This window comes from Juglans regia, chromosome 10 (assembly GCF_001411555.2).
Source record: "Juglans regia cultivar Chandler chromosome 10, Walnut 2.0, whole genome shotgun sequence".
In the NCBI taxonomy this organism is placed as follows: domain Eukaryota; kingdom Viridiplantae; phylum Streptophyta; class Magnoliopsida; order Fagales; family Juglandaceae; genus Juglans; species Juglans regia.
This window is the reverse complement of record NC_049910.1, coordinates 35,578,576-35,600,135: the sequence shown is the minus strand read 5'-3', so window position 1 is coordinate 35,600,135 and position 21,560 is coordinate 35,578,576. Positions and strand designations below refer to the sequence as shown.

Below are 21,560 nucleotides of genomic sequence, written 5' to 3'. Positions count from 1 at the left end.
GAGTAGTGATACGTGTGTTTACAGTTTTATTTATATTTATATTTATAATATTTTTTTTTTATTTTTTTTTTAAATTTAAAATTTAAAATTTATTAATTTATTAATAACTACATATCAAGAAATAAGTTATTTTATAAGTTTTTTAATTTAAATAAATTTAGTATTTAAAATATTTAAAATATACTTCATTAAGATAATAGAATTTTTGTTTCTACATACGGATAGAGATGTTCAGAGAGGCAAATCCAAATCGATCACTGCGTATTTCTGCCACCTTATTCAGCTGTGGCACTGTAAAAACTCCGCAGCCTTCCCTCCAAAAGGTAACCTTCCTACGCGTCATATACCTTCCGAGATCTTCTTTCCCTTCTCTTCGATTCCCAGTCCTTTTCTCATATCTGAATTCCCCCAACTTCTCGAATTATTTTCTTGATTTTTCTGTGCGTATATGATTTTCTTTTTTCTTTTCTTTTCTTTTTCCCGTCCAATGAATTTATCTTCTTTTTGTCATTTTCTGGTTGTTTCTATTTCATTTTGATTAATTTCTTGGAATTCTTTTAATTAAAGCAATTGAGAAGATCGAAGAACTGGGATTACGAGTACAAGAAGCAGGGTCGGGCATATAGATCACAGAATCTTGTTAGCTATGAATGCCAGAAGGTTGGTAAATTCCCATCTTCTTGTTATTTGTTTCAACCATTCGTGAATCATGTATCTTTCTTATGCGTTATATTTACGCCTTATACGGTCATTTTCCTATGAAGATGGTAAAATATCTCATAGTCTGATTTGGTGATAGTGGACACTGCTAGATTTCAGCTGCATAGATTGTTGCGTGCTTGTAAGCTTTTGAAATTTCCTATACGGGGAGATCTTATTATGTTCTTACTGGTGTCTGGTATATATATGCTTATTACTGACTAAATGTGCTGCCTTGTAGAGCGGATTATGGTTCCTATTTGTCTAGTGTGATATATTTGGTGGGAAAGGTATGAAAGAAAGTTTTAGGATCAAGAGTGGATGATGGATGGAGGAGCTTATAACTTTCTTTTTCAACACTTCTTCCTTTGGGTAGCTTCTATAGATTTTCATGGGCTGAGCTTCCATGGTTTTCTTGTTCTTTTCATATTTCTAATTAGGCATTTCTCTTGTTTATTATCTGTGTATCTGGATTCTGCCTTTTGCGATTTTAATAAAACCTTGGTTTACTTATTAAAAAATAGGTTTTAAGGAAATCATTATAAACGGCAAGACTCTTTCCTAGGCATTCCGAGATCCCATTTACCACTCTCATACTCAATCAGAGGCGTTACAATTTATCTTCCTTAAATCTTGATGATCTCTTCTAGCCATTATGTAGCAGATGGTACAAGTCCCATATCTATGTTTAGGATTGACTTTGATATCAATTATTATGACCAAAGGAAAGCCCAATCCATAGTTAGACTTATAATCCAAACGGACGAGTCAATGATACAATCGGAGCCCCTTGCAATCATAATAAACCACAAGAACTTCTCTCTCCTAGACAATGTGGGATCCCATTCACTACCCTCTCATGCTAAGTCTTGGGATACAATGTGGATATTATGGGTGACAGATCGATGTCATCAACTTGTGGTATTACGTTCACGTCTAGGTGGTACATCCTTTGCTTGTTTATATAGTACATTTATACTCAGAAGTGGGTGAAAGTACACATGTTGTTTGCACTTTGATGAATCATAGACACTTGCTTATCTAAGTAAATGACAAAAGATGTTTTTTTTTTTTCTCGATAATATGGTTGCTTTTTTATGCTTTGTAAAAGGATCTAGAGCATGCTAACAACTGCATCTATCATCAGCAAAATATACCTTAAGATACTGAACTCAATTTTAAATTAGCTCACTAAGCTTGGTGAAGTTGTTGTTGCCTTACATAGTATACTTTCAAGATTGATGCTTAATTAGAACATGAATAGAAAGTCTCATCAATTAATCTATGTGAGATTTCAAAGAACGTATAGAATCACTGGGTATCATGCAACTGTTAACTTTGAGGGTATAACACATTTGTGGCTGTACGCAAAGATCAGGTAGGATGAAACTCTTGTGCTACAGTATTAATGAGTATATCTTTTCAGTATGTGAATCCAATTACCTGCCCATCTGTATATTATTCAATATATGATATATACACCACTTACATAATGATCAGGACAGTTAGTCTTGGAAACAGTCTTTTATTTGCCATTGCAACTAGATACCAGCTCAGACAAAATTCAAAGGCTCCTTTACATGCTGGGCTTGGATGCTCTTTTGCCCTAAGTTAATATAAATATGGACTGGATTATGTTTACAAAATATCCAAGGATTCACATTCCCAGCTCTCTCTCTCTCTCTCCCTCCCTCCCTCCCTCCATCTGGTATGCCTTAAGAAAGACAGCATTAGTGGTAGGGATGGGCAGTGGGGCACCGCCACCCCACCCCACCCCATCTGGTTCGGCATCAACCTGGCCAGGGCGTACAGGAGGATGCCCACACACAGCTGGGGGCTGGGGGCGGGGCCCAAGCCCACTCGGGGTTTATCCCGTACCTGGCCCAGCCCATATATATATATATATATATATATATATATATATATATTAAAAACTAATAATTTTCTTTAATAAAACGATGCCGTTTTGGAAACAACGTTGTTTTTCTTAGGTTTTATTTATTTTTTAAAAAAATTTAAACGATGTTGTTTTGGGGTTACATTTAACTAAACCTAACCCTCCTCCCCCGCCCCCGCCCCCGCCGTCTCTTTCTTTGTTTCCCCTCTCTCTCGCTCTCTCTGGTTCTATATGTCTTTTCCAGTCCCCCGGTCGCTCCTCCTCCCGCTGTTGCGTCCTATTCTCCTCCTCCTCGGCTCCTCCTTCAATTTTTCTTTTCCTCCTTCTTGAAGCATGAATGAACGTGGGTTTGCAAAGAGACCCATGGCCATTCGTGGCCATTTTTCATTTTTCAAATCTGTTGTTTTGGATTTTTTTTTTTTTTTTCTGATTTGTTGTGGATGGATGTGGATTTGTTGTTATTTCCCGGTTGTTTTGGATTTTTTTGGTGTTTTCAGTTGTCTATTCACTGTGGGTGGGCAGTGGGCAAGGTGGGGTGGATGGATGTGGGCTGAGGGCAGGAAAGGTCAAAATTTGTGTTGTAAACCACTATTTCTGGTTTTACTTGAATTATTGTTATACTTGTATATGAAAAGAAGGTTATAGTAGGATATTCGAGCTTTATCCCATTAATATCCAGGAGTATCCTTCGACCAGTTGATATGTTTCCGCAAACCTCTTATGTGGTTTAACATTTGTTTTGTAAGGATTTCACTGGAAATGGGAAGTATTGGCATGTGTTGGATAGAAAATATTCATGGCTCCATGGCTGATGAATTGGACCTACGTGGTTCAGAATGATACATATATTCAAATATAATTTCATGGTGCCTCGTAATGCCGGGTGAATAATGACTTTATTCCCCCTCAGTGAATTTATGATTCTGCTGAGTTTTACTTTATAAGGAAACTTGAGTAGTTTATGGGTATTTCATCTATTCGTTTGGCTCTGTGATAAGATCTTTATATGTGTAATATACACACATATATTACTCACGCATATTTATGTATGTATGTATAATAATATGATTTTAATCAATCTCCAAAAGTAGTGAAATCGAAGATATATAGTATATAATATATGTACCTAAACATACTTCTGAAATAAGATCTCCTTGCATGCACAGGGACTTTCGTAACAACAAAACTGCTCTTTTAGATGGAATTGAGGAGGGTGGCATAAAGGCCTCATCTTCTTACTCTCATGAAATTGATGAGCATGACAATGAAGGAGCAATAGATGGATTGCAAGACAGAGTCATTCTGCTGAAGAGAGTAAGTTTTATCTTAGCAAGTAAGCTTAATTGTTCAAGTTAGATGTTGAAGTTCATGACTGGCTTGAATGTGCTTTATTATATAATCAAAGACAGAGTTTTACGTTGTTTTTATTTAGTCGGTTTTATGAGGGTACAGGAAGTTGAAAGTAATGGAATTTTGGACATCTATCTGGAATCAAGAATGGAATTGTTCGTAACTAAATCATTTTTGTAGTGCCCCTCTATTTTCACAACAAACCAAATGGAGCATCTTTGAGAAAACCTTCTGGATAGATGAGGGGCTTAAACTTTTATGGTATGCCTTCTCCATTCTGCAACTTCGATATCTGATAGAACTCCCCCAGAGTGGTTAAAGCTCTGGCAACTAATTCAAATTGAAGCTTAAGTGAGCAAAGCAATGTTTAATAATATGCATTAGCGAGTGTTACAAATTTCTTATATTTTTAAGCTTTGAGTGTCCAAAGCAAATATTAATGCGTTTTACTTTCAGTTGTCAGGAGATATAAATGAGGAGGTGGAAAGTCATAATCTCATGCTGGATAGAATGGTATGTATGGCAGGATACTTCTTTGCTTTAACAGTTCTCTCTCTCTCTCTCTCTCTCAATGTAAGATGTGGCATTCTATGCATTAGGGCAACGATATGGACTCATCAAGGGGAGTCTTGTCAGGAACCATGGATCGTTTCAAGATGGTATGTACAATAAATAACATTTACCTATTCCATTAAAATATGTCTTTCTGACTTATCCAAAAAATAAAAAATAAAAGGAAAGATATAAGTCATTCTGTAGTTCATCTTTTCTTGTCTTTTTTTATCTTCCCCATATGTGTAGTTTATTTTAGGATCCAATATCTGCTGCAATATGTTTGCTATGATGAGCTTGTTTTACCTTGTAGGTATTTGAGACCAAGTCAAGCCGGAGAATGTTTACACTTGTGGCATCATTTGTCGTCATTTTTCTAGTTATATACTATCTTACTAGGTAATCAATCTATGATGGATTTGCTAGAGCTTTTGTGAGACTGGGACGAGAAATCTCGCTTCATTACTGTAATCAGTGTTTTCCTGCCTTTAAGATTTCATGGTAAGAATGTATCAAATTGATGTGAAATAGATGGAATGGTTAGCAGTTAATATGCTGTTTGCATCTCACTCTCCCTCTCTCTCTCTCTCTCCCCTTCGCTGTTCTGTTGCATGGTTTGATCATGTGCAGTCAACCTACCTGAACATTGCGAAATGAGTAGCCATGAAAATTATCGGGCTTTGGAAGCTTGGCAGGGTTGTGTTGATTAACAATTATGCACTGATTATAATTGCTTGCTTCGCAGAGTGACTAAAAAGTAAAAGTAAAAACAGTGGGAATAGCATAGAGGATAAAACAGGTTGAAAGAAAGAGCAGCAAAAAGCAATATGCACCAGCCGGGAATCGAACCCGGGTCTGTACCGTGGCAGGGTACTATTCTACCACTAGACCACTGGTGCATTTATGACTGTCACAGATTCTAATAATACTTGACCAATTCTCCTAAGAAAAGAGGTAAGAAATAATGACACAGCGCTCACAAATATTAATATTCTTAGCATTTTTGTGCAATTTTTTTTTTTCGATTTGAATTAAAACGGAAAAGGCAAATGAAATATATATATATATAGCATTTCTAATAAGTTTTTCTTAACTACAAATAGTATTTTTCTTTTTCATATAAATATATATATATATATATAATACGACAATTAATGCGCGCGTTTATGGGTGGTTTATGATCCATGAGCAATGCTAGATACAGTCCCCATTTGGGGACTGCAATACAAGTCTAGGCAATTTTATCTTTAATTTTTTAAAAAATTATAAAACTATCCCTCTTGAAATGATGCTTTTTTTCATTTAATAAAGGGCCTGCACATGCAGTCCCCAAGTGGGGACTGCAAATAGAATTTCTCATGATCCATATATACATCCTATTGCTTGAGGAACAAGTCCGCATGCAGTTACAAGCATCGTATGCATGACAAATGTTCATCAGTTCATGTAGATCATATGCCATCCAGGGACAAGATCATGACTAATTGTCACTATAAGAAAACTATTTATTTGTGGCCAGTTAATTCCAGCGAAATGATTATTTACAGTTAAAATGAATATGTTTTAGTCACAAATAATTTTTTTACCGCAATTAAATAGTCACAAAAATTCATTTTTCTTGTAGTGTATAATAGATATAACATTAACATGTACACATGATATATATATATATATGAGTAATACTATACACTACATTCTCATCTTATTTTGATCATACCAAGTAGTATGTGGCATATTCATCATTATTAGATGATAAAAAAGTATGCAATAAATGATCATTTAATGGTGATAAATGTGCCATATCATATTAAGTGAAATAAAAATGGGATGGTAGTATGGTGTATAGAATTTTTTATATATAAATGTGCTACATCTTATTTGATAGGATGAAAGTGAAATGGTAGTATAGTGTATAGAATTTTCCATATATATATATGCATGGTTAAATATTCCAGGAAAATCATGCGGAGGCCGTACATGAAGAGTGATCTTAATTTTCCCAAAAGTATATCCTAGCTAGCCTAGAGCTCACAATTAAAATCAACAGAAATCTTGACTAGTATATATTGATGATCGATTCTATTTATGAACCAAAAGTATTTAAAAAAAAAACAAAAGAAATCCAAGCTGTATAAGCATATATATATATATATATATAATTAGATTACTTTAACTCCCAATTTTGATCGAGATTGATCACTAAAATTAAGCTTTTACTAATTAATATGCTGGTTTCACTCTCGATCGTGATCTATATATGCGAATACATCTTTCAGTACTGATATATTATAGTAATTAGTTCTCCCTCACATGCAGTTAATGGAAATGATCGTACGTCCCACCATGCTGCATGCAATCTGCTAATTATATAAATTCGACACTCATCAATATTACTACTTCTGATATATATATACACTCTTATGATCGATGATCAGTCTACATGATGCATTTTGGTAACTCATATTTTGATCTGTGCACAGAAACATGTACTGCAATTCAATATATCCCAATTAATGCTTCCGCCTGCATGCATGTTCCTAGCTAGCTAGCTAGCTGTATCTTTGAGCTGTTTATCATGTAACTTAGAGCATTAGCATTGGATTCATCATTTTTATCTTCAAAATTTTATGAAAAGTACATATTTTTCATAAATTCAAAACCTCTCTATCCATAACCCTACATTGGATTAACCATTAGATTTATCAAAATAATAATATAATATTATTTCGTTAATAATAATATTTTTAATTTATTTTTTTCATATTTGACAATTACACTAACTATATGTTAATTAATAATTTAATTTAATATTTAAATTATTATTTCCTAATTTAAATATATTGTGGCTCAAAATTGGGAAACAATCATTTAAATAAATAAAATAATGGTTATAGAGTGTGAATAGTGAGTCTTCAAATTTGAAGATGAAGATGAATGTACTGTAGTTAAAAGCTTGACATTTAAGCATATGGTGAATCCAATGCCAGGATTTTAAAACCAAAATCATCAAATTTTGAAGTTGGACTCATTTGATGAGTCCAATGCTAATGCTCTTAGAATTCCTCCAAACGGTCAAATGAGCTTTTAGCAGGAATAATAGGTATTATCCCAAAACCTTCATGCATGAATCATGCATGTGTTACACTTAAGTTGGTGTCACAATTAGCAATATATAATTACATGCATGAAAACAATAACTGACAAGGAATTCAATTAGCAAGCTATATATAAATTTCTTGCATATATGCTGGGATCACGAGAAATTTCAATTCCATTAGAAATGAAACTATAGACAAGCTGTTCTATTTATAATTAGTTTACCTCATCAAAAAACTTGCATGGGGAAAGATCAAAGAAAGGCAAATTAGAAAACATAGGATCACAAGGGAGCTAGCTAGTGATCAACATAACTTAATATATAACATGATCATCTCATAGAACCCTAAATTAATATAGGTCTTTACTTTATAGAGAAGAAAAATGGTACCTTCTTCCTTGGAAACCTAGCCTGCCTTCATTTTTCGCCTTCCTTTGATCTTGAATTAATCCAATTAAGTGGAAAACATTTTTCTCGCATGCATGATTCCTCAATATATATAGATCAGTACTATTGCCAAGAAGGCCTCAAATTCAAATACCAACACTAAGAAAATACCATTAACAACTTCTCCGATCCCACTTTTTGTATGAAAGAAATACGATGCTGAATTAATATGTAAGATATATATATCCAGAGCTAGCTGTACAACAGAAAATATCAATATTGCTCCGTAAAATTAAGCTCTTACATATCTTACAAAATCCTATGGATAATGACCAAGTCGAAGCTCCAAGTCCAATTCACCTTGTTTAGTACTGCCAACTTCTGATCTCTTTTCTCCCTGATCATGATCATGATCTACATGATGATTCGTTGGACCAACTTGCAATCTTAGACTTGTTTCCCTGTACTCCTCATCAAAGAGATCTAGATGTCGTGGATATTGCACAGACAACTCAGCACCTTGATATGTATGTGGCTGCAGCCTCAGATCCCATGTTGATGCTGAGAAAGGCATTTGATAAATTACGGGTACTATCTCAGGAGCAAATTTGGGATAATGCGAGGTGGGATAGATTTGAAATGGTAGGTATGATTTAAGACACCTATAGTTTTCATGATCGGCTCCGCTTGAAACGACTGAATTATTAGGAGCTGAAATATTGGGTCTAGACGCCTTGCCTTTGTCTTTCCTATGGATATTCATGTGTCCGCCCAAGGCTTGTGCTGTAGTAAAGCCTCTCTTGCAAAACACGCACTCGTAGGATCGGCCAGTTCCCTTATCTGCATGATCCTTCTGTTCTAATCGATCGCTTTCTTCAGTACTTGAGCTCTTTGAATCTTCCTCGTAGATGATTTCCATGGTAAAGCTTCAAGGTTTCTAGCAAAAATGAAAAGAAAAAACTGTTTGTTTCTCGAGACTATAGGAAAGAAAGAGGGTCCTATAATAGATAGGAAGAGGAGATGGGGGGCGTGAGGCAAGAGACAACAAATAAAGGACATATGGGAATTTACCTATATATATATATATATATGAGTATTGATCAGTGAAGTCTTGTCTGAGGGAGAAAAGTCTAATTAGAAGTTTGCTGAGAGAGAGCCTGCATTTGCATAGCCGGCTGTGGATTCTTGATATCTATATATAATTTAGCAGATAAGTCTTATTTTTATGCATTTTCTTTTCAATGCTTTGTCTCTCATATTATAGCTCTTGTAGCTTTCATCTTGGTTTTCTTAACACGGTCTTTGCTTTGTCATCTCTCTCTCTCTCTCTACACACACATATAAATATATTTACATCGATCGACGAATATTAAAAAATTTTCTCTATGAATATCATGTCGACCACCAATTACGTACAGTAGTGTCACCTTGGCGTATGGGGCAGTAGTACTACTTGATCAGGAATGTACAGTACAATCCATACATCATGTTATGATGAAAAATGCTCTAAAGTACGCGTACTCGTAATTACAAATTAGTCAAAGGAAATTTTCGAGATGAATAAATTAATTAAGAACTCCACAATATATATATATATATATATTTATATATTAATTAAGAACTCCACAATATATATATATATATATATATATAAGCAGCGTAATTATAGCGCTAGCTAGCTCTTATCTACAACAAATACAGCTAGTAAATAAACCATTGTCAATTGGCCGACCCCGGCCCCATTGGCCACCCCCCATGCATAGTTTTACCAATATATTAATGTGGTGATAAAAAACTTGGTGATCAAATTTCATTAATGATATCCGAGTGGTCATGACAATTAGGGTTATTTATGGCTTAGCCTAGCTAGCTAGGTCTTGCTAATAATTAATTAATAAGCATCGATCTGAGGGCAATTTCATCGCAGATAGTGATCACTACAAATGATGCTTTTCCCTTACCCCTATTTTTTTTTAGAGATACACTATATATAAACGATGTTATATATATATATATATATAGAGAGAGAGAGAGAGAGAGAGAGAGAGAGAGAGAGAGAGAGACCTTGCCGTATCACATTCTGATCATCGATCGGAAAGATGTAGGAACTTTCCTATATGTTAAACAGAGAAAAAAAAAAAAACAGTCCATTTAATTTGTAGCTTATGCTTGTCCTTAGTACAACTTTCTAAACAATGATCATTATTGGAAACACATGATCATGATCTTTGTGCCATCACGTTCAACATATCCTACGTACATATATAACTCAAAATGATCATGGCCGTTGCGTGTATATATATATATATATATATATATATATATATATTTCATTTTGCCATTCATGAAACTATTAAAAGGAATAAAAAAGGAAAATGCTATATCTCCCGCTGGGAGCTCCCGCTTGGAGCTCCCGCTGGAGATTAGTGTATTTTTTTATGTGTATTTTTTTTAAATTATTTTTTATATAGATTTTTTTAATAATTTGAACTATTTTTAAAAAATAAAAAAATTCAAAATATTATTAAAAAATATTTTTTTTAATCACGAAGTAAAATAAAAAATCATATTTCTTAATCACGAAGTAAAATAAAAAATCATAAAAAAATATTTTTTTATTTTACTTCGTGATTAAGAAAGTATATTTTAATGAATTTTTTTTTTTTTACTTTCTAATTAAGGAATTGTTTTTAATGATGTTCTAAATTTATTTTATTTTTTTAAAAATATTTTTTATAATTTTTTATTTTACTTCATGATTAAAAAAATATTTTTTAATTTATATTTTTTTACTTTCTAATTAAGAAAATAATTTCTGAATGATGTTTTAAATTTATTTTATTTTTTTAAAATATTTTAAAATAATAAAAGATCTATATAAAAAATTACTTAAACAAAACACATCTAAAATAACACTACACCCCAGCGGGAGCCCTCAGCGGGGGCTGTAGCATCACCCATAAAAAATGAGGATGTCTTAAGCAAGTTAACAACACCGTAAAAGAAGGGTTTGTTATAAGCGCCGGTATATGGACGATAGATTATGTTCTCAAATAAGCATTAATGCCTGAGTACTCGAGGGAGCTGCATGCTGGCTCATGATGATGATGATCTTGTGGTGAAAATGAAGAAAGTCATGACAACTATTCTTTTGTTTCCTTTTTTTTTTTAAGACCAAATTTGGACCACTTTTCCACAAGTATATATATACTGTAATTATATATGTTTGGAAAAACGATAGTTCATTGTTTGGCCACTCTATATATATATATAAATATATATATATATATATATATATATATATATATATTGAAGGTTTTTCTTCTATATATTATAAAAGGAAAATGATTGGAATTAGTATTTTAACCAAAATGATTTAATTGACAGCCACTGTGTATTCTTTGTGGAGGGAACAAAAGACGTGTGCATGGGTAGCTTGGAGATGATCATCAGCAATCTTAACGATGTATATTCCAGCTTATTGCATTTAAACAAGAATTACTCAGTACTTCGTCGACTTATAATTCATACAGGACACTTTTTGTTTAATGAATATTCCATAGCTAGTACTCTTTATCAATAAAATTAACCCTTAGAAACTAAAAGAAGAAAACTGAAAAATCAGTACAATTAAATTATTAATACATGAACTTGTACATATATATCATGTGATGTTGCGCGGATCCGAGAAATATGAATATGCGCGCGACACTTTGGTCTCTGTGTGGTCTGATCATGTTGCGCGCAATGTTTTATATTTTTGGCTTTAAGTAGTAAATAATAGCATTTGAACAACAAGGAAACATATATAGTTTTATCATTTTTTTCAGTTCATTATTTCATATATATAGCATGCTAGGGGTGAGCACCAATCAAGTCGGAGTCGGAATCTCCTAAATTTGACTCCGACTCCAACTTATATATATAGGTAGACTCTAGTCCTACTCCGACTCTGACTTGTCGGAACATAGTTGGATTTGAGTTTGCTTTTAAAAAAAATGTTAACTTCATATTTATCTCATTTTTAAACAAGAATTTTTTTCGGGTTTTCAAATTTCAAGTTTACTAAAAGTATAACCAAAACTCTTTAAATAATATCAACAAGATGCCCTATAAATGGTCATTTCACATAAATATTTACACTAAATCTTTAATTATAAAAAGACATTAAACAGTAAATATAGTATGAGCCCAACAATTATTAAAGTAAAAAAATCACAGGTTTAAAATTTAGCTATTGTCTTGTATGCCATATCAATTGTTAGTGTCTAACTTATTTCTATATTAGATTTATTTTTAGTGTCTAATTAGATGATATTATTATATTTTAGTAAATTAGTATTATGTGTTATATATTAACTTACTATACCAGACTTATTAATTATTAATTCTATACTAGTGTCTATTTTATTTATATACTAGACTTATACTATATACTGTCTAATTATATGTTATTATACTAGTGTTTTAGTACTTATTTATAATTTATACTATAGTAATGTCACTTCAAGAAAAAATGCATTTTTCAGCGCCCTGTTTCGATCGCAAAGAGCAACTAAAATCGCCTCATATATGTTTTTCCGTCGTACAGACGTTTCCAACGTACAGATCAACCCGGCCTAGATGTCACCATGAATTAATGTCATTATATTTCATTAATGTAATTTATGTGCATTGAATTAATTCAATGGTTGCGACGTTACTTGCGCACGTGCTTCTGTCGACTCGACGTACGTATGTACCAAATGGATTAAATGAAAATTCTCATTTAATACATGATCTAGCGTTGGAGTTTAATTTTGTAGACTTTATTGTCCTAATTAATATTTTTTTGAGAAAAATTATAATAAAGTACTCAGCTTATATATATATATATATATATATGATCTGATTCCAATTTGCTAGAGGAAAGGGGAAAAAAAAAAAAAGGTGCAACGTACACTTGATCCTCGTATTCTTGATGATCGATCTCTTTCTTTCTCACCATCATCGGCCGGGCTGACACACATACATAAGCTAGCGGCCCATTATAAGAAAACTATTTATTTATGATCAGTAAATTTCAACGAAATGATTATTTATAAAATAAACTTTTCAACTTTTCACTGCAATTAAATGATCAAGCCTGTTTTTTTTGTAGTGCGGATTTACATGATCATATATAGTATTTAATTAGAATATGTTAAGCATGTTGCATGATTAATTTAAGCGGGTGCATCATGCAGCGTCGTCTTTAAATGTACAAAATGAAAAAAAAAAGTACAAAATGAGAATTTTGTTAGAATATATATATATATATATGTATGTATGTATCTTAATTAAATAATGATTAAACATCTTATGATCATTTAAACTTTTGATCAGATAATGAGTGATTTAATATGAAATCAGATCAGTAGATGTTGAATTCGAATGACGTCCCTGACTCCACGTTAGAGTACTCCGTACGTGACCAATTGAAATAAAAATACAATTAATTAAAAAACCATTTTTAATATATATGTTATCATGTTGCATGCATGGTACGCGCCATGATCGATTCGGCCGTAGCGATCGAGAACGAATTAACCACTCTTAGACGTTAAAACATCATGTATATATATATAGTCGTCAGTCATCGATCCCTAGCCTTCACATAAAATAGAAATTAAAAATTGATCAATGTTTAGTACCGAAAATGACCAAAACTAATAAAGAAACAAAGTCATGTTGTAACATAGTGTTAATCAGTCCACATATTATATATTATATATATAATTGATCATTAATTCGACGTTTATTATAATTACAATATCTTATATTGTATAATATTAATGTTACAAGTGGTGGGGTGGGGGAGGTGTTGATTAAAGGTACGTACAACGTATAATTAATTAATAATATATATATATATATTTAAATATATATAGGTGTTGGGTTTGACTTAGTCTGCAAGAAAACCGTGGGAGGAAAAGTTACAAAGAAATGGACAAAGGCTAGCTAGAACCTGATGGACGAAAACAACACAAGTGCGTGTGGATTCAACTACTACTTCAATTGGTCTGATCTGATGATCTACCAAATCATTCTGTCTTCTACTTCACATTAATTTTGACAACATATAATATATTTTATGTATAGTTTGAATTAATTAACACTTTTGTTCGCTAATTAGTTACCTAATTATATATATATATATTATATAATATGGTTGTACATCTTAGCTAGCTAGCTAGATATAGCAAGCTAGGGGTAGGGGCATATCTGCATAAGATGTCTATAAATATTCTTTATGCAGCTAGCATGCCTTAATTAATATTTTATACTCGATTGCTGTGAAATTTGATATTAATGCTGCATGCATGGTACGTATATTAATACAAAAAAATTGAAATTTGAAAACTGTTAAAAAAGCTCAAATAATTATCATTAATTAATTGGAAACTAAAGTTTTCTTAATTCCCATTAATAATCAAACATAAGTACGGATCGATGAAGCATTAATTAATAGAAAAATAATATTTACAGTCGTGAGTGTACAAGTGTCATACAGTTATTTAAAAAAAATAAATAAATATGAAATATATATAAAAAGAAATTAATTTTTTAATAATAAATTTCACTCTCTTTTAAAATGACTATATGACGTTTGTACATTTCATAATTATATATTTCATAATTATACGTAACATTACTCTTTTTTATTCTTGATATTTTTCTCTAACTTTCATGCAGGCAATGTCGATCGACGTCGTCTGCATGGAGTTGTTTCAAGAATCTGATTTTCTTTTTTTCTTTTTCTTTTAATGAGGTGTTTATATATACTAATCCAAAAATAAAAGTTAAAAATTAAGACATTGAATGCAGCTCAAGACAAGTATTTAAAGATCAAAGCCTTATCAGCTAATTCATACTGAAGGGGATGCAAAAATAAGGTGGACGATTGTTATCACTCAACTAATATTTTTTAATCAGCATGACGTAAAATTGCACAAAGTTCTGGAAAGCCGGCAAGAGACAGTCAGACATTTTGATCATACCGGCTTCTCTGACCTGTTAAAGTTTCAACTCAATCCGAAATTAATAAAGAGATTTAGGGTAGGTTTCGTTATCAAATTCACTTCAATTCATATTAATTTATTATTATAATTTTTTTAAATTTTAATATAAAATATAATAAATAATTTAATTTTTTCAAATTTTAAAATAATAATAATATTAAAAAATAATATTCTAACAATATTTTATCATCTCAATTCAACTCAATTTAACATCTAAACGTAACTTTAGACAACGTAAATGCAGTTCAAATTAGGGGTGTACAGGAACATCAGAATTGACCGGAAACCGATTAGACCGACCGCCAGAGCACGGAACCAACTGGAACCGATAAGGAACAGGTCGGCAGGCAAGAGGAATTGAGGGAAAACTGATATCAGCGGTTCGAAGCCAATTTAAACCCCTGGGAAACTGCTCAACCGGCTGATCTGGTCTATTTATATTTTTTTTTAAATATATGTATATTAAATAGCGCTGTTTCACTTATTTGAGTGAAATGGCATCGTTTTAGATCCTAAAAGTTAAAAAATTATATAATAAAACGGCATCATTTCAAAATGAATTAATAACCCCCATCTTCTTCTTCTCCGCGTCGTCTTCTTTCTCTCTACAACTTTCTTCTTCTTCCATGACAAACGACGGCACGACGCGTCTTCTTGATCTTCCTCAGTTCCTCCTCCTTCACAGAAGATGTCGATGGTAGACCGAAGATCGCACCGAAGCACGTTGAGACTGATATGACCAGTTTTCTCTCTCCAAACCCACAGTTTCGGCCAGTTCAATAGATTCGTGGCAGACATCAGTGGGGTCTTGGTTTGGCGCTGAAACCAACGCCGAACCCATCGGTGTACAGCCCTAGTTCAGATGAGATTAAATGAGATGTTTTGTTAAAAATTGAATAAAATATTGTTATAATATTATTTTTATTTTAAAATTTGAAAAAATTGAATTGTTTATTATATTTTGTGTGAGAGTTTGTGAAAATTGTAATGATTATATGAGTTATGAGATGAGAAAGTTTGATTTTGTGTAACCAAACCAACTAATGGAAAATGAAAGTGCTATATGGCTATAAAAAGATTATATAAAAATAAACTCACAAATTGATATGATTTCATATATATGATATGTTAAATTTACTTACAATAAAATTGATTTAATAATCTAACATACCACATAAAACTATGTCAATTTATAAATTTACTTTTGTGAGATATTTTTGTGACTAAAATATTTAAAAAAAAAAATACAAAAACTGGATGGATTCTATGTTGGCTTTCTTGTTGCTAAAGTTGGGAAGTTAATGAAATGAGCTGAAATATGCCCCATATTCCTTTTCTATTCAGGACTCGGAAAAATGATCAAATATCAGAGGAAATATATCTTCAAATTCACCATGGCTGCATGTTGGTGATCAAAGTTATCAAAAAGATATATGAAGAAGGCCACAAAGAGCTCCATATTCCAATGTCCATATGTATAACTTGACATGATGAGAAGATCGAACGTTAGAATTAATGATATGGTCTCCAGTAGTTTGGAGTTTCTGGTTTTTGCATTTGTAACATAAGAAGAAGAGCCTCTTAGAATTTGCTAGAGATGCTGCTAATTCACAACCAAAAGTAATATAAGCAAATATATAGAAATTAATTAGGGTATAAAGATCCATTGTCTTTTTCCTATATATATATATATATATATATATTAACATAAGAGTAATTCTATACACTATATGACTACCATTTCATTTTCATCCTAATATGTAAGATGTGACATATTTATTATTATTGATAATTAAATAGTAATAAATATGTCACATCTTATAAAATGAGATGAAATTAAAATGATAGTCGTGTATATAGAATTTTCCTTTAACATAAAAATTAGATGCGACAGCCAATGAACCTAAACTCCTTTCCTTTCTCATGACAAATGACTCATAAATTTCTGGTTTTGCTCGATCGAGACCCACAAACTATTCCATGTTGACCGGAGGGGAAGCAAGATAGAGTACTCGAAGAACTAATATCAGAGCCGAAGAATGGCGCCCCTGCAGGTAATAACCAATGATGATAATTACTTTCTGTGATTCAAGGTGGCAAATTGTCTAGCCTAGTGCCTAATTAATACATGTTATCTGGGCCTAGACCAGGCCCAACGTCAAACTAATTTGCAACCCAAGTGATGCTAGATATAATAGAGATTTTCAATCAGAAGGTTAGTTTCAACAGATGATCAATATAAAGAAGACGAGAGATTTTTTCAAAATATAGAGAAAACTCTAAATAATATTGATTAATAGTAATATTCAAAATTATTTTATGAAACCCACAAGCCGGACTTAAATAGCTGCAAAATTCAAAATTATGAAGATTTTTCTAAAAATGAAAAAATCTAATTATTGTATAAAAAATTAATACATAAATAAACAAGAATCTTACAAAAAATTTGGTCAAAATCAAAATCAGAATCATTTCAAAGCTTGAAACCAAATATTTACTAACAAAACAAGAATGATCATAAATATATAATTTAAAGGAAAATAACTAATATTGCCCTTAGTCTAAGAAAGATATTTATAAGCTTTTCCTTCCATATTTGTACAGATTCATCTTCTTAAAGTAGTACTTCAATGCAATCAACGTAGAATTTGGACCTAGATACCCCATATCATTTTGGGTTTGCATAATTCTCACCAGGTTCTCTCCCAGGTTGGAGAGAATCCGTCCTCGAATTCTAAACTTTCTTGCCTCGATCTTTTAGATGTCCAATTAGTCTAATATTTCTCTCCCTTTGTTGTATCGTCCCAATGATCATGAAAAAATTAAAATTGATTTGATTGGCTCGAAATAAAATAATGTTGAGTATCTTATACTTCAAAATTAAGTTTCTTTCCCACATCTTGAATCCAAAAAAAAATATATATATATATTTTGCATAGGAGAACTTGAAAAAAAATCCTCAACTCCTAGAAAATCAACAAAGTTAATTGTCTCATAGGTTGTTTCACGATCTTCAAATTTCAAAACTTCGCCACCATTTTATTTTTCCAATTTTTTTTATGTTTTCAATAAAAATAGTTACCTCATCCACTAGGTTATCTTCATCAGGATAGGTATCGCAGATTGGTATAGAGTTCCACCATATGGAAGAATGTTCATCCTCAAACTCTTCTTCCTCAGAATAATAAATCCACTCAACCTCTTGCAATAAATCAACAAAACCTTAAGCTTGAAGAGTACTAGAAAATTCTGATAAATCAACTTTGAAACCGAGGTCCCCTGCATGATGCTTCTTCCTACAACCGTACTCCAAAAATAGAGCACGCCTGTGATATGGGTTCTAAAAACTATAATCGGAATCGTGATCTTCTATCTCACGATCATCGATATCCTGCACCATTAGATGTCGGGTTAAATCTGCAACCTGTCTTTATAAATCTTCAATTATCACATCCTGAATGCTACGATCACGGTGCAAGACTTTCTCATTCGGAACCTGCCCATGATGACCACGACCACCAGCCATAGAAACTAATGAGATATATATAACCCTAGAAAAGATGTTTAAGCTCTAATGACAACTGACGTCGGACAGAATAATGATTATTCTGCAGTTTAGTTTCAACATATGATCAACATAAAGAAGACAAGAGATTTTCTCAAAACACAGAGAAAATTTTGAATAATATTGATTAATAGTAAAATTTGAAATTATTTTATGAAACCCATAAGCCGAACTTAAATAGTTGCAAAATTCAAAATTATGAAGATTTTTTTAAAAATAAAAAAATCTAAATTATTGTATGAGAAATTAATACATAAATAAACAAGAATCCTAACAAATATTTGGTTAAAATCAAAATCAGAATCATTTCCAAATTTGAAACTAAATATTTAGTACTAACAAAGCAAAAATTATCATAAATATATGATTTGAATGAAAATAACTAATATTGCCTTTAGTCCAAAGAAGATATTAAGTTTTTTCTTCTATATTAATTATACAGATTCATCTTTTTAAGATATTATTTCAATATAATCAATGTAGAATCTGGACTTAAATATACCATATCATTTTGAATTTGCATCATCAAGCCCGGAATTCATTTCTATTTTTCTTTTTTCAAAGAAGGAAGGCAAGAGATCGAGAGCAAAAAGGAAAGGAGCAACAACATGAATGGCTAACGTGCGGCGACTTGGCTTGCTTTAACCCATAGCACCCCGTCAACTTTCACTAAATTAAACAAGCACTTTTGGCAGGTCATGCTAGGCGATCTAGCCCCAAATGTCCATTTTTCTTACCCTCAATGCTCCAAACTTCCCTTTTGGGGTTATTTTGTTTTGGTCTACAAGTATAGCCTGTTTGATCACTATCCTCTAAGAGAGAGAGAGAGAGATGGAAATGCCATCATGACGTTGCTGACACCAGACATTGTGGGGAACAAGCAAAATATCAGAAGTTGGAAAATACAACATCCTGGCCAGTTACAGGGATGATCAACATACCACTACTCTGAATCATCGGACAAGGCAATGTGTACTAATAGAGCTACCGAACACAAAGCAGATCCGAGTCGGTGGAATCATGCGTAGAGTCCTAAATTTTTGACAGTTTGATCTTTGGGACAGGCATGAAGTCATCCACGTCCTGACGATGTAACGTCGACCCAGACTTTCTTTTCTTTTATTATTGTCAGACTTCCTAGACTTTGACCTTGCTTTTTCTCTATTTCATCACAAACAAGTAGATGCATGGGTTGCGGAGAGTCATCCAATTAAGTTATCATAAATGTACATGTTAAGTTGTCGGTTAACAACTCCTTAGCTATAAATAGGTTGATTAGATTGTGAACCTTACTTAGGTCCCATGAAATAGCTAGGAGAGTGACAGATCGATCTTGTTCTTCCGAGAACTTGAATTGAAAAACAATCTGAATGTACGCCTAGAAGCGTGTATAATATGCATATATATATATATGTATATACACACGTACACACACATATATATATTGTAAAGAAGCACATACAGTGATTAGAGAGAGAGAGAGAGAGAGAGAGAGAGGACGTGATCAAGTAAAACATCCCATCTTTCGTAGGAATTAGGGTGAATGATTATATCTGTCACCAACTTTAATATTCGCCTATCTAATAATTAACCTAACAAGGACAACCCCACCACACACTAATTAATCAAAATTACAACGAAGTAAAATATTATGAAGATCAAAGCTAACCTCACAGTAATTCATCATGAAAACAATACTATGCATATTTGCTCTCAATGAAAGCTATTCAACGCATGCATTTGGTACATTACAAGAACACAATGACCTACCAAAAAATACAAATTAAAGAGATCAAGAACAATGAACATTAATGATCAGCTGGTGGAATATAAGAGGCAATGGTAGAGACTAGTCCTGATCAGTACTTTCTATCATCCAATACATTCAATAGTTGTTATAATTCAATCTTCTCAAGATTAACCCATGCATCTACGTACCGGCCGCCATCGTTTGGTGTCTAAGAAGCTAATAAGGCAGGGAGAAAGCAAAGGAGTTTGAAGATTGCACCTAATATCAACCAAGTCGAAGCTCTAAATCCAGATCTTCCTTCTGGTCTTTCAGTAAGCCAATCTCCAAGTCCAAACTAACTATGCCTTCCTTCCTGCAAACCGTAGGCTCATCTTTCTGCGTAAAAACGTTCAATCCTTGAAACCCTAGAACACTTCTGATCCGTCTCTTATTTGTAATATCCTTCCCTTGAGGACTCAAGGGATCGACTCGAGGTAAACTTATTACGAGTTTCTTCTCTTCATTAAATGAAGCCGATGACGGTGAAGATGAAGTAATGAGTGATAAAGAAGGCAAGCAACGATCTGTGTGCAGTAGGAACTTAGCTGAAGAAGATGAAGGCGATGAGGCAAAAACATGATTAGGGTTCTGGGATTCAGAAACAGATGAAGGTAAGAATCTCAGCCTTGCAGCTCTATCCCTCCTATGAACATTCATATGACCCCCAAGAGCCTGAGCAGATCTGAATTGCCTATTGCAGAATCTACATGTGTAGTGCTGTTTTGCAAGCCAAGAAGTTCGGCATGAACGATCTTCTTCAAACTGGAAGCTGTTAGAACCACTATTTCCTTTCACCATACCACTGCTCGAGTAGGGCCTCTCCATGGCAGTAGTAGTACTCGAGGTTGAGTCCAACCTAGAAAGATCCAAACAATGATAACTTTTTTTTTTTGATGAAAAACAATGATAACAGTACTTATATTATTGACTACTTCACAAACACACACTGTCACACACACACATGTCACACACACACACATATATATATATATATAAAGAATAAATAAATAAATATTGAACCATCTTTCACAACTTAAAGTTGTGAATGCGTGCATGAGATCAGAGAGAAGACTGGCGAACGTGAGATCATGATCAGCAGCGCCTTCACAGTGAAGCTAAGCTCCTAAAACTCATGTTTGACAGAAACAGACAACCGATCGATTAATTTGGTGTTAACTTGCATT

At 32.8% G+C, this 21,560-nt stretch overlaps 3 protein-coding genes and 1 non-coding gene across 5 annotated transcripts; 1 reads left to right on the top strand and 3 right to left on the bottom strand.

Moving 5' to 3' along the window:
• The first annotated feature begins 221 nt into the window (after positions 1–221).
• Positions 222–5,067, top strand: LOC108994442 (bet1-like SNARE 1-1). 2 transcript variants are annotated; one of them, XM_018969665.2, is made up of 6 exons: positions 222–323; positions 568–660; positions 3,763–3,910; positions 4,403–4,459; positions 4,546–4,605; positions 4,812–5,067. In XM_018969665.2, exons 2-6 carry the CDS (start codon positions 647–649, stop codon positions 4,899–4,901), a joined length of 369 nt encoding a protein of 122 aa, XP_018825210.2. In that variant the 5' UTR covers positions 222–323; positions 568–646; the 3' UTR covers positions 4,902–5,067. The 2 variants fall into 2 exon arrangements, with proteins under 2 accessions (XP_018825210.2, XP_018825211.2); XM_018969666.2 differs by lacking the exon at positions 222–323 and adding an exon at positions 342–440.
• Positions 5,068–5,326: 259 nt separating this feature from the next.
• On the bottom strand, positions 5,327–5,397 carry TRNAG-GCC. Its single transcript has one exon. It is a non-coding gene; the product is annotated as a tRNA-Gly (tRNA).
• A 2,786-nt stretch (positions 5,398–8,183) lies between these two features.
• Positions 8,184–9,025, bottom strand: LOC108994478 (transcriptional regulator SUPERMAN-like). Its single transcript, XM_018969700.2, has one exon. The coding sequence runs from the start codon at positions 8,899–8,901 to the stop codon at positions 8,302–8,304; it is 600 nt and encodes a 199-aa protein (XP_018825245.2). The 5' UTR covers positions 8,902–9,025; the 3' UTR covers positions 8,184–8,301.
• An 11,576-nt stretch (positions 9,026–20,601) lies between these two features.
• Positions 20,602–21,201, bottom strand: LOC108994479 (transcriptional regulator SUPERMAN-like). The gene has a single exon (XM_035695260.1). It carries the CDS (start codon positions 21,199–21,201, stop codon positions 20,602–20,604), a length of 600 nt encoding a protein of 199 aa, XP_035551153.1.
• Positions 21,202–21,560: the final 359 nt, after the last annotated feature.

What these genes read in the sequence shown, in the direction of transcription:
- LOC108994442 (XM_018969665.2), top strand. An exon ending in GAGTCATTCTGCTGAAGAGA is followed by an intron (nt 3,911 to 4,402) that starts GTAAGTTTTATC and finishes TTTTACTTTCAG; the next exon opens with TTGTCAGGAGATATAAATGA. An exon ending in CCATGGATCGTTTCAAGATG is followed by an intron (nt 4,606 to 4,811) that starts GTATGTACAATA and finishes TTTACCTTGTAG; the next exon opens with GTATTTGAGACCAAGTCAAG.
- LOC108994478 (XM_018969700.2), bottom strand. Translation starts at nt 8,901, where the DNA reads ATGGAAATCATCTACGAGGAAGATTCAAAGAGCTCAAGTACTGAAGAA.
- LOC108994479 (XM_035695260.1), bottom strand. Translation starts at nt 21,201, where the DNA reads ATGGAGAGGCCCTACTCGAGCAGTGGTATGGTGAAAGGAAATAGTGGT.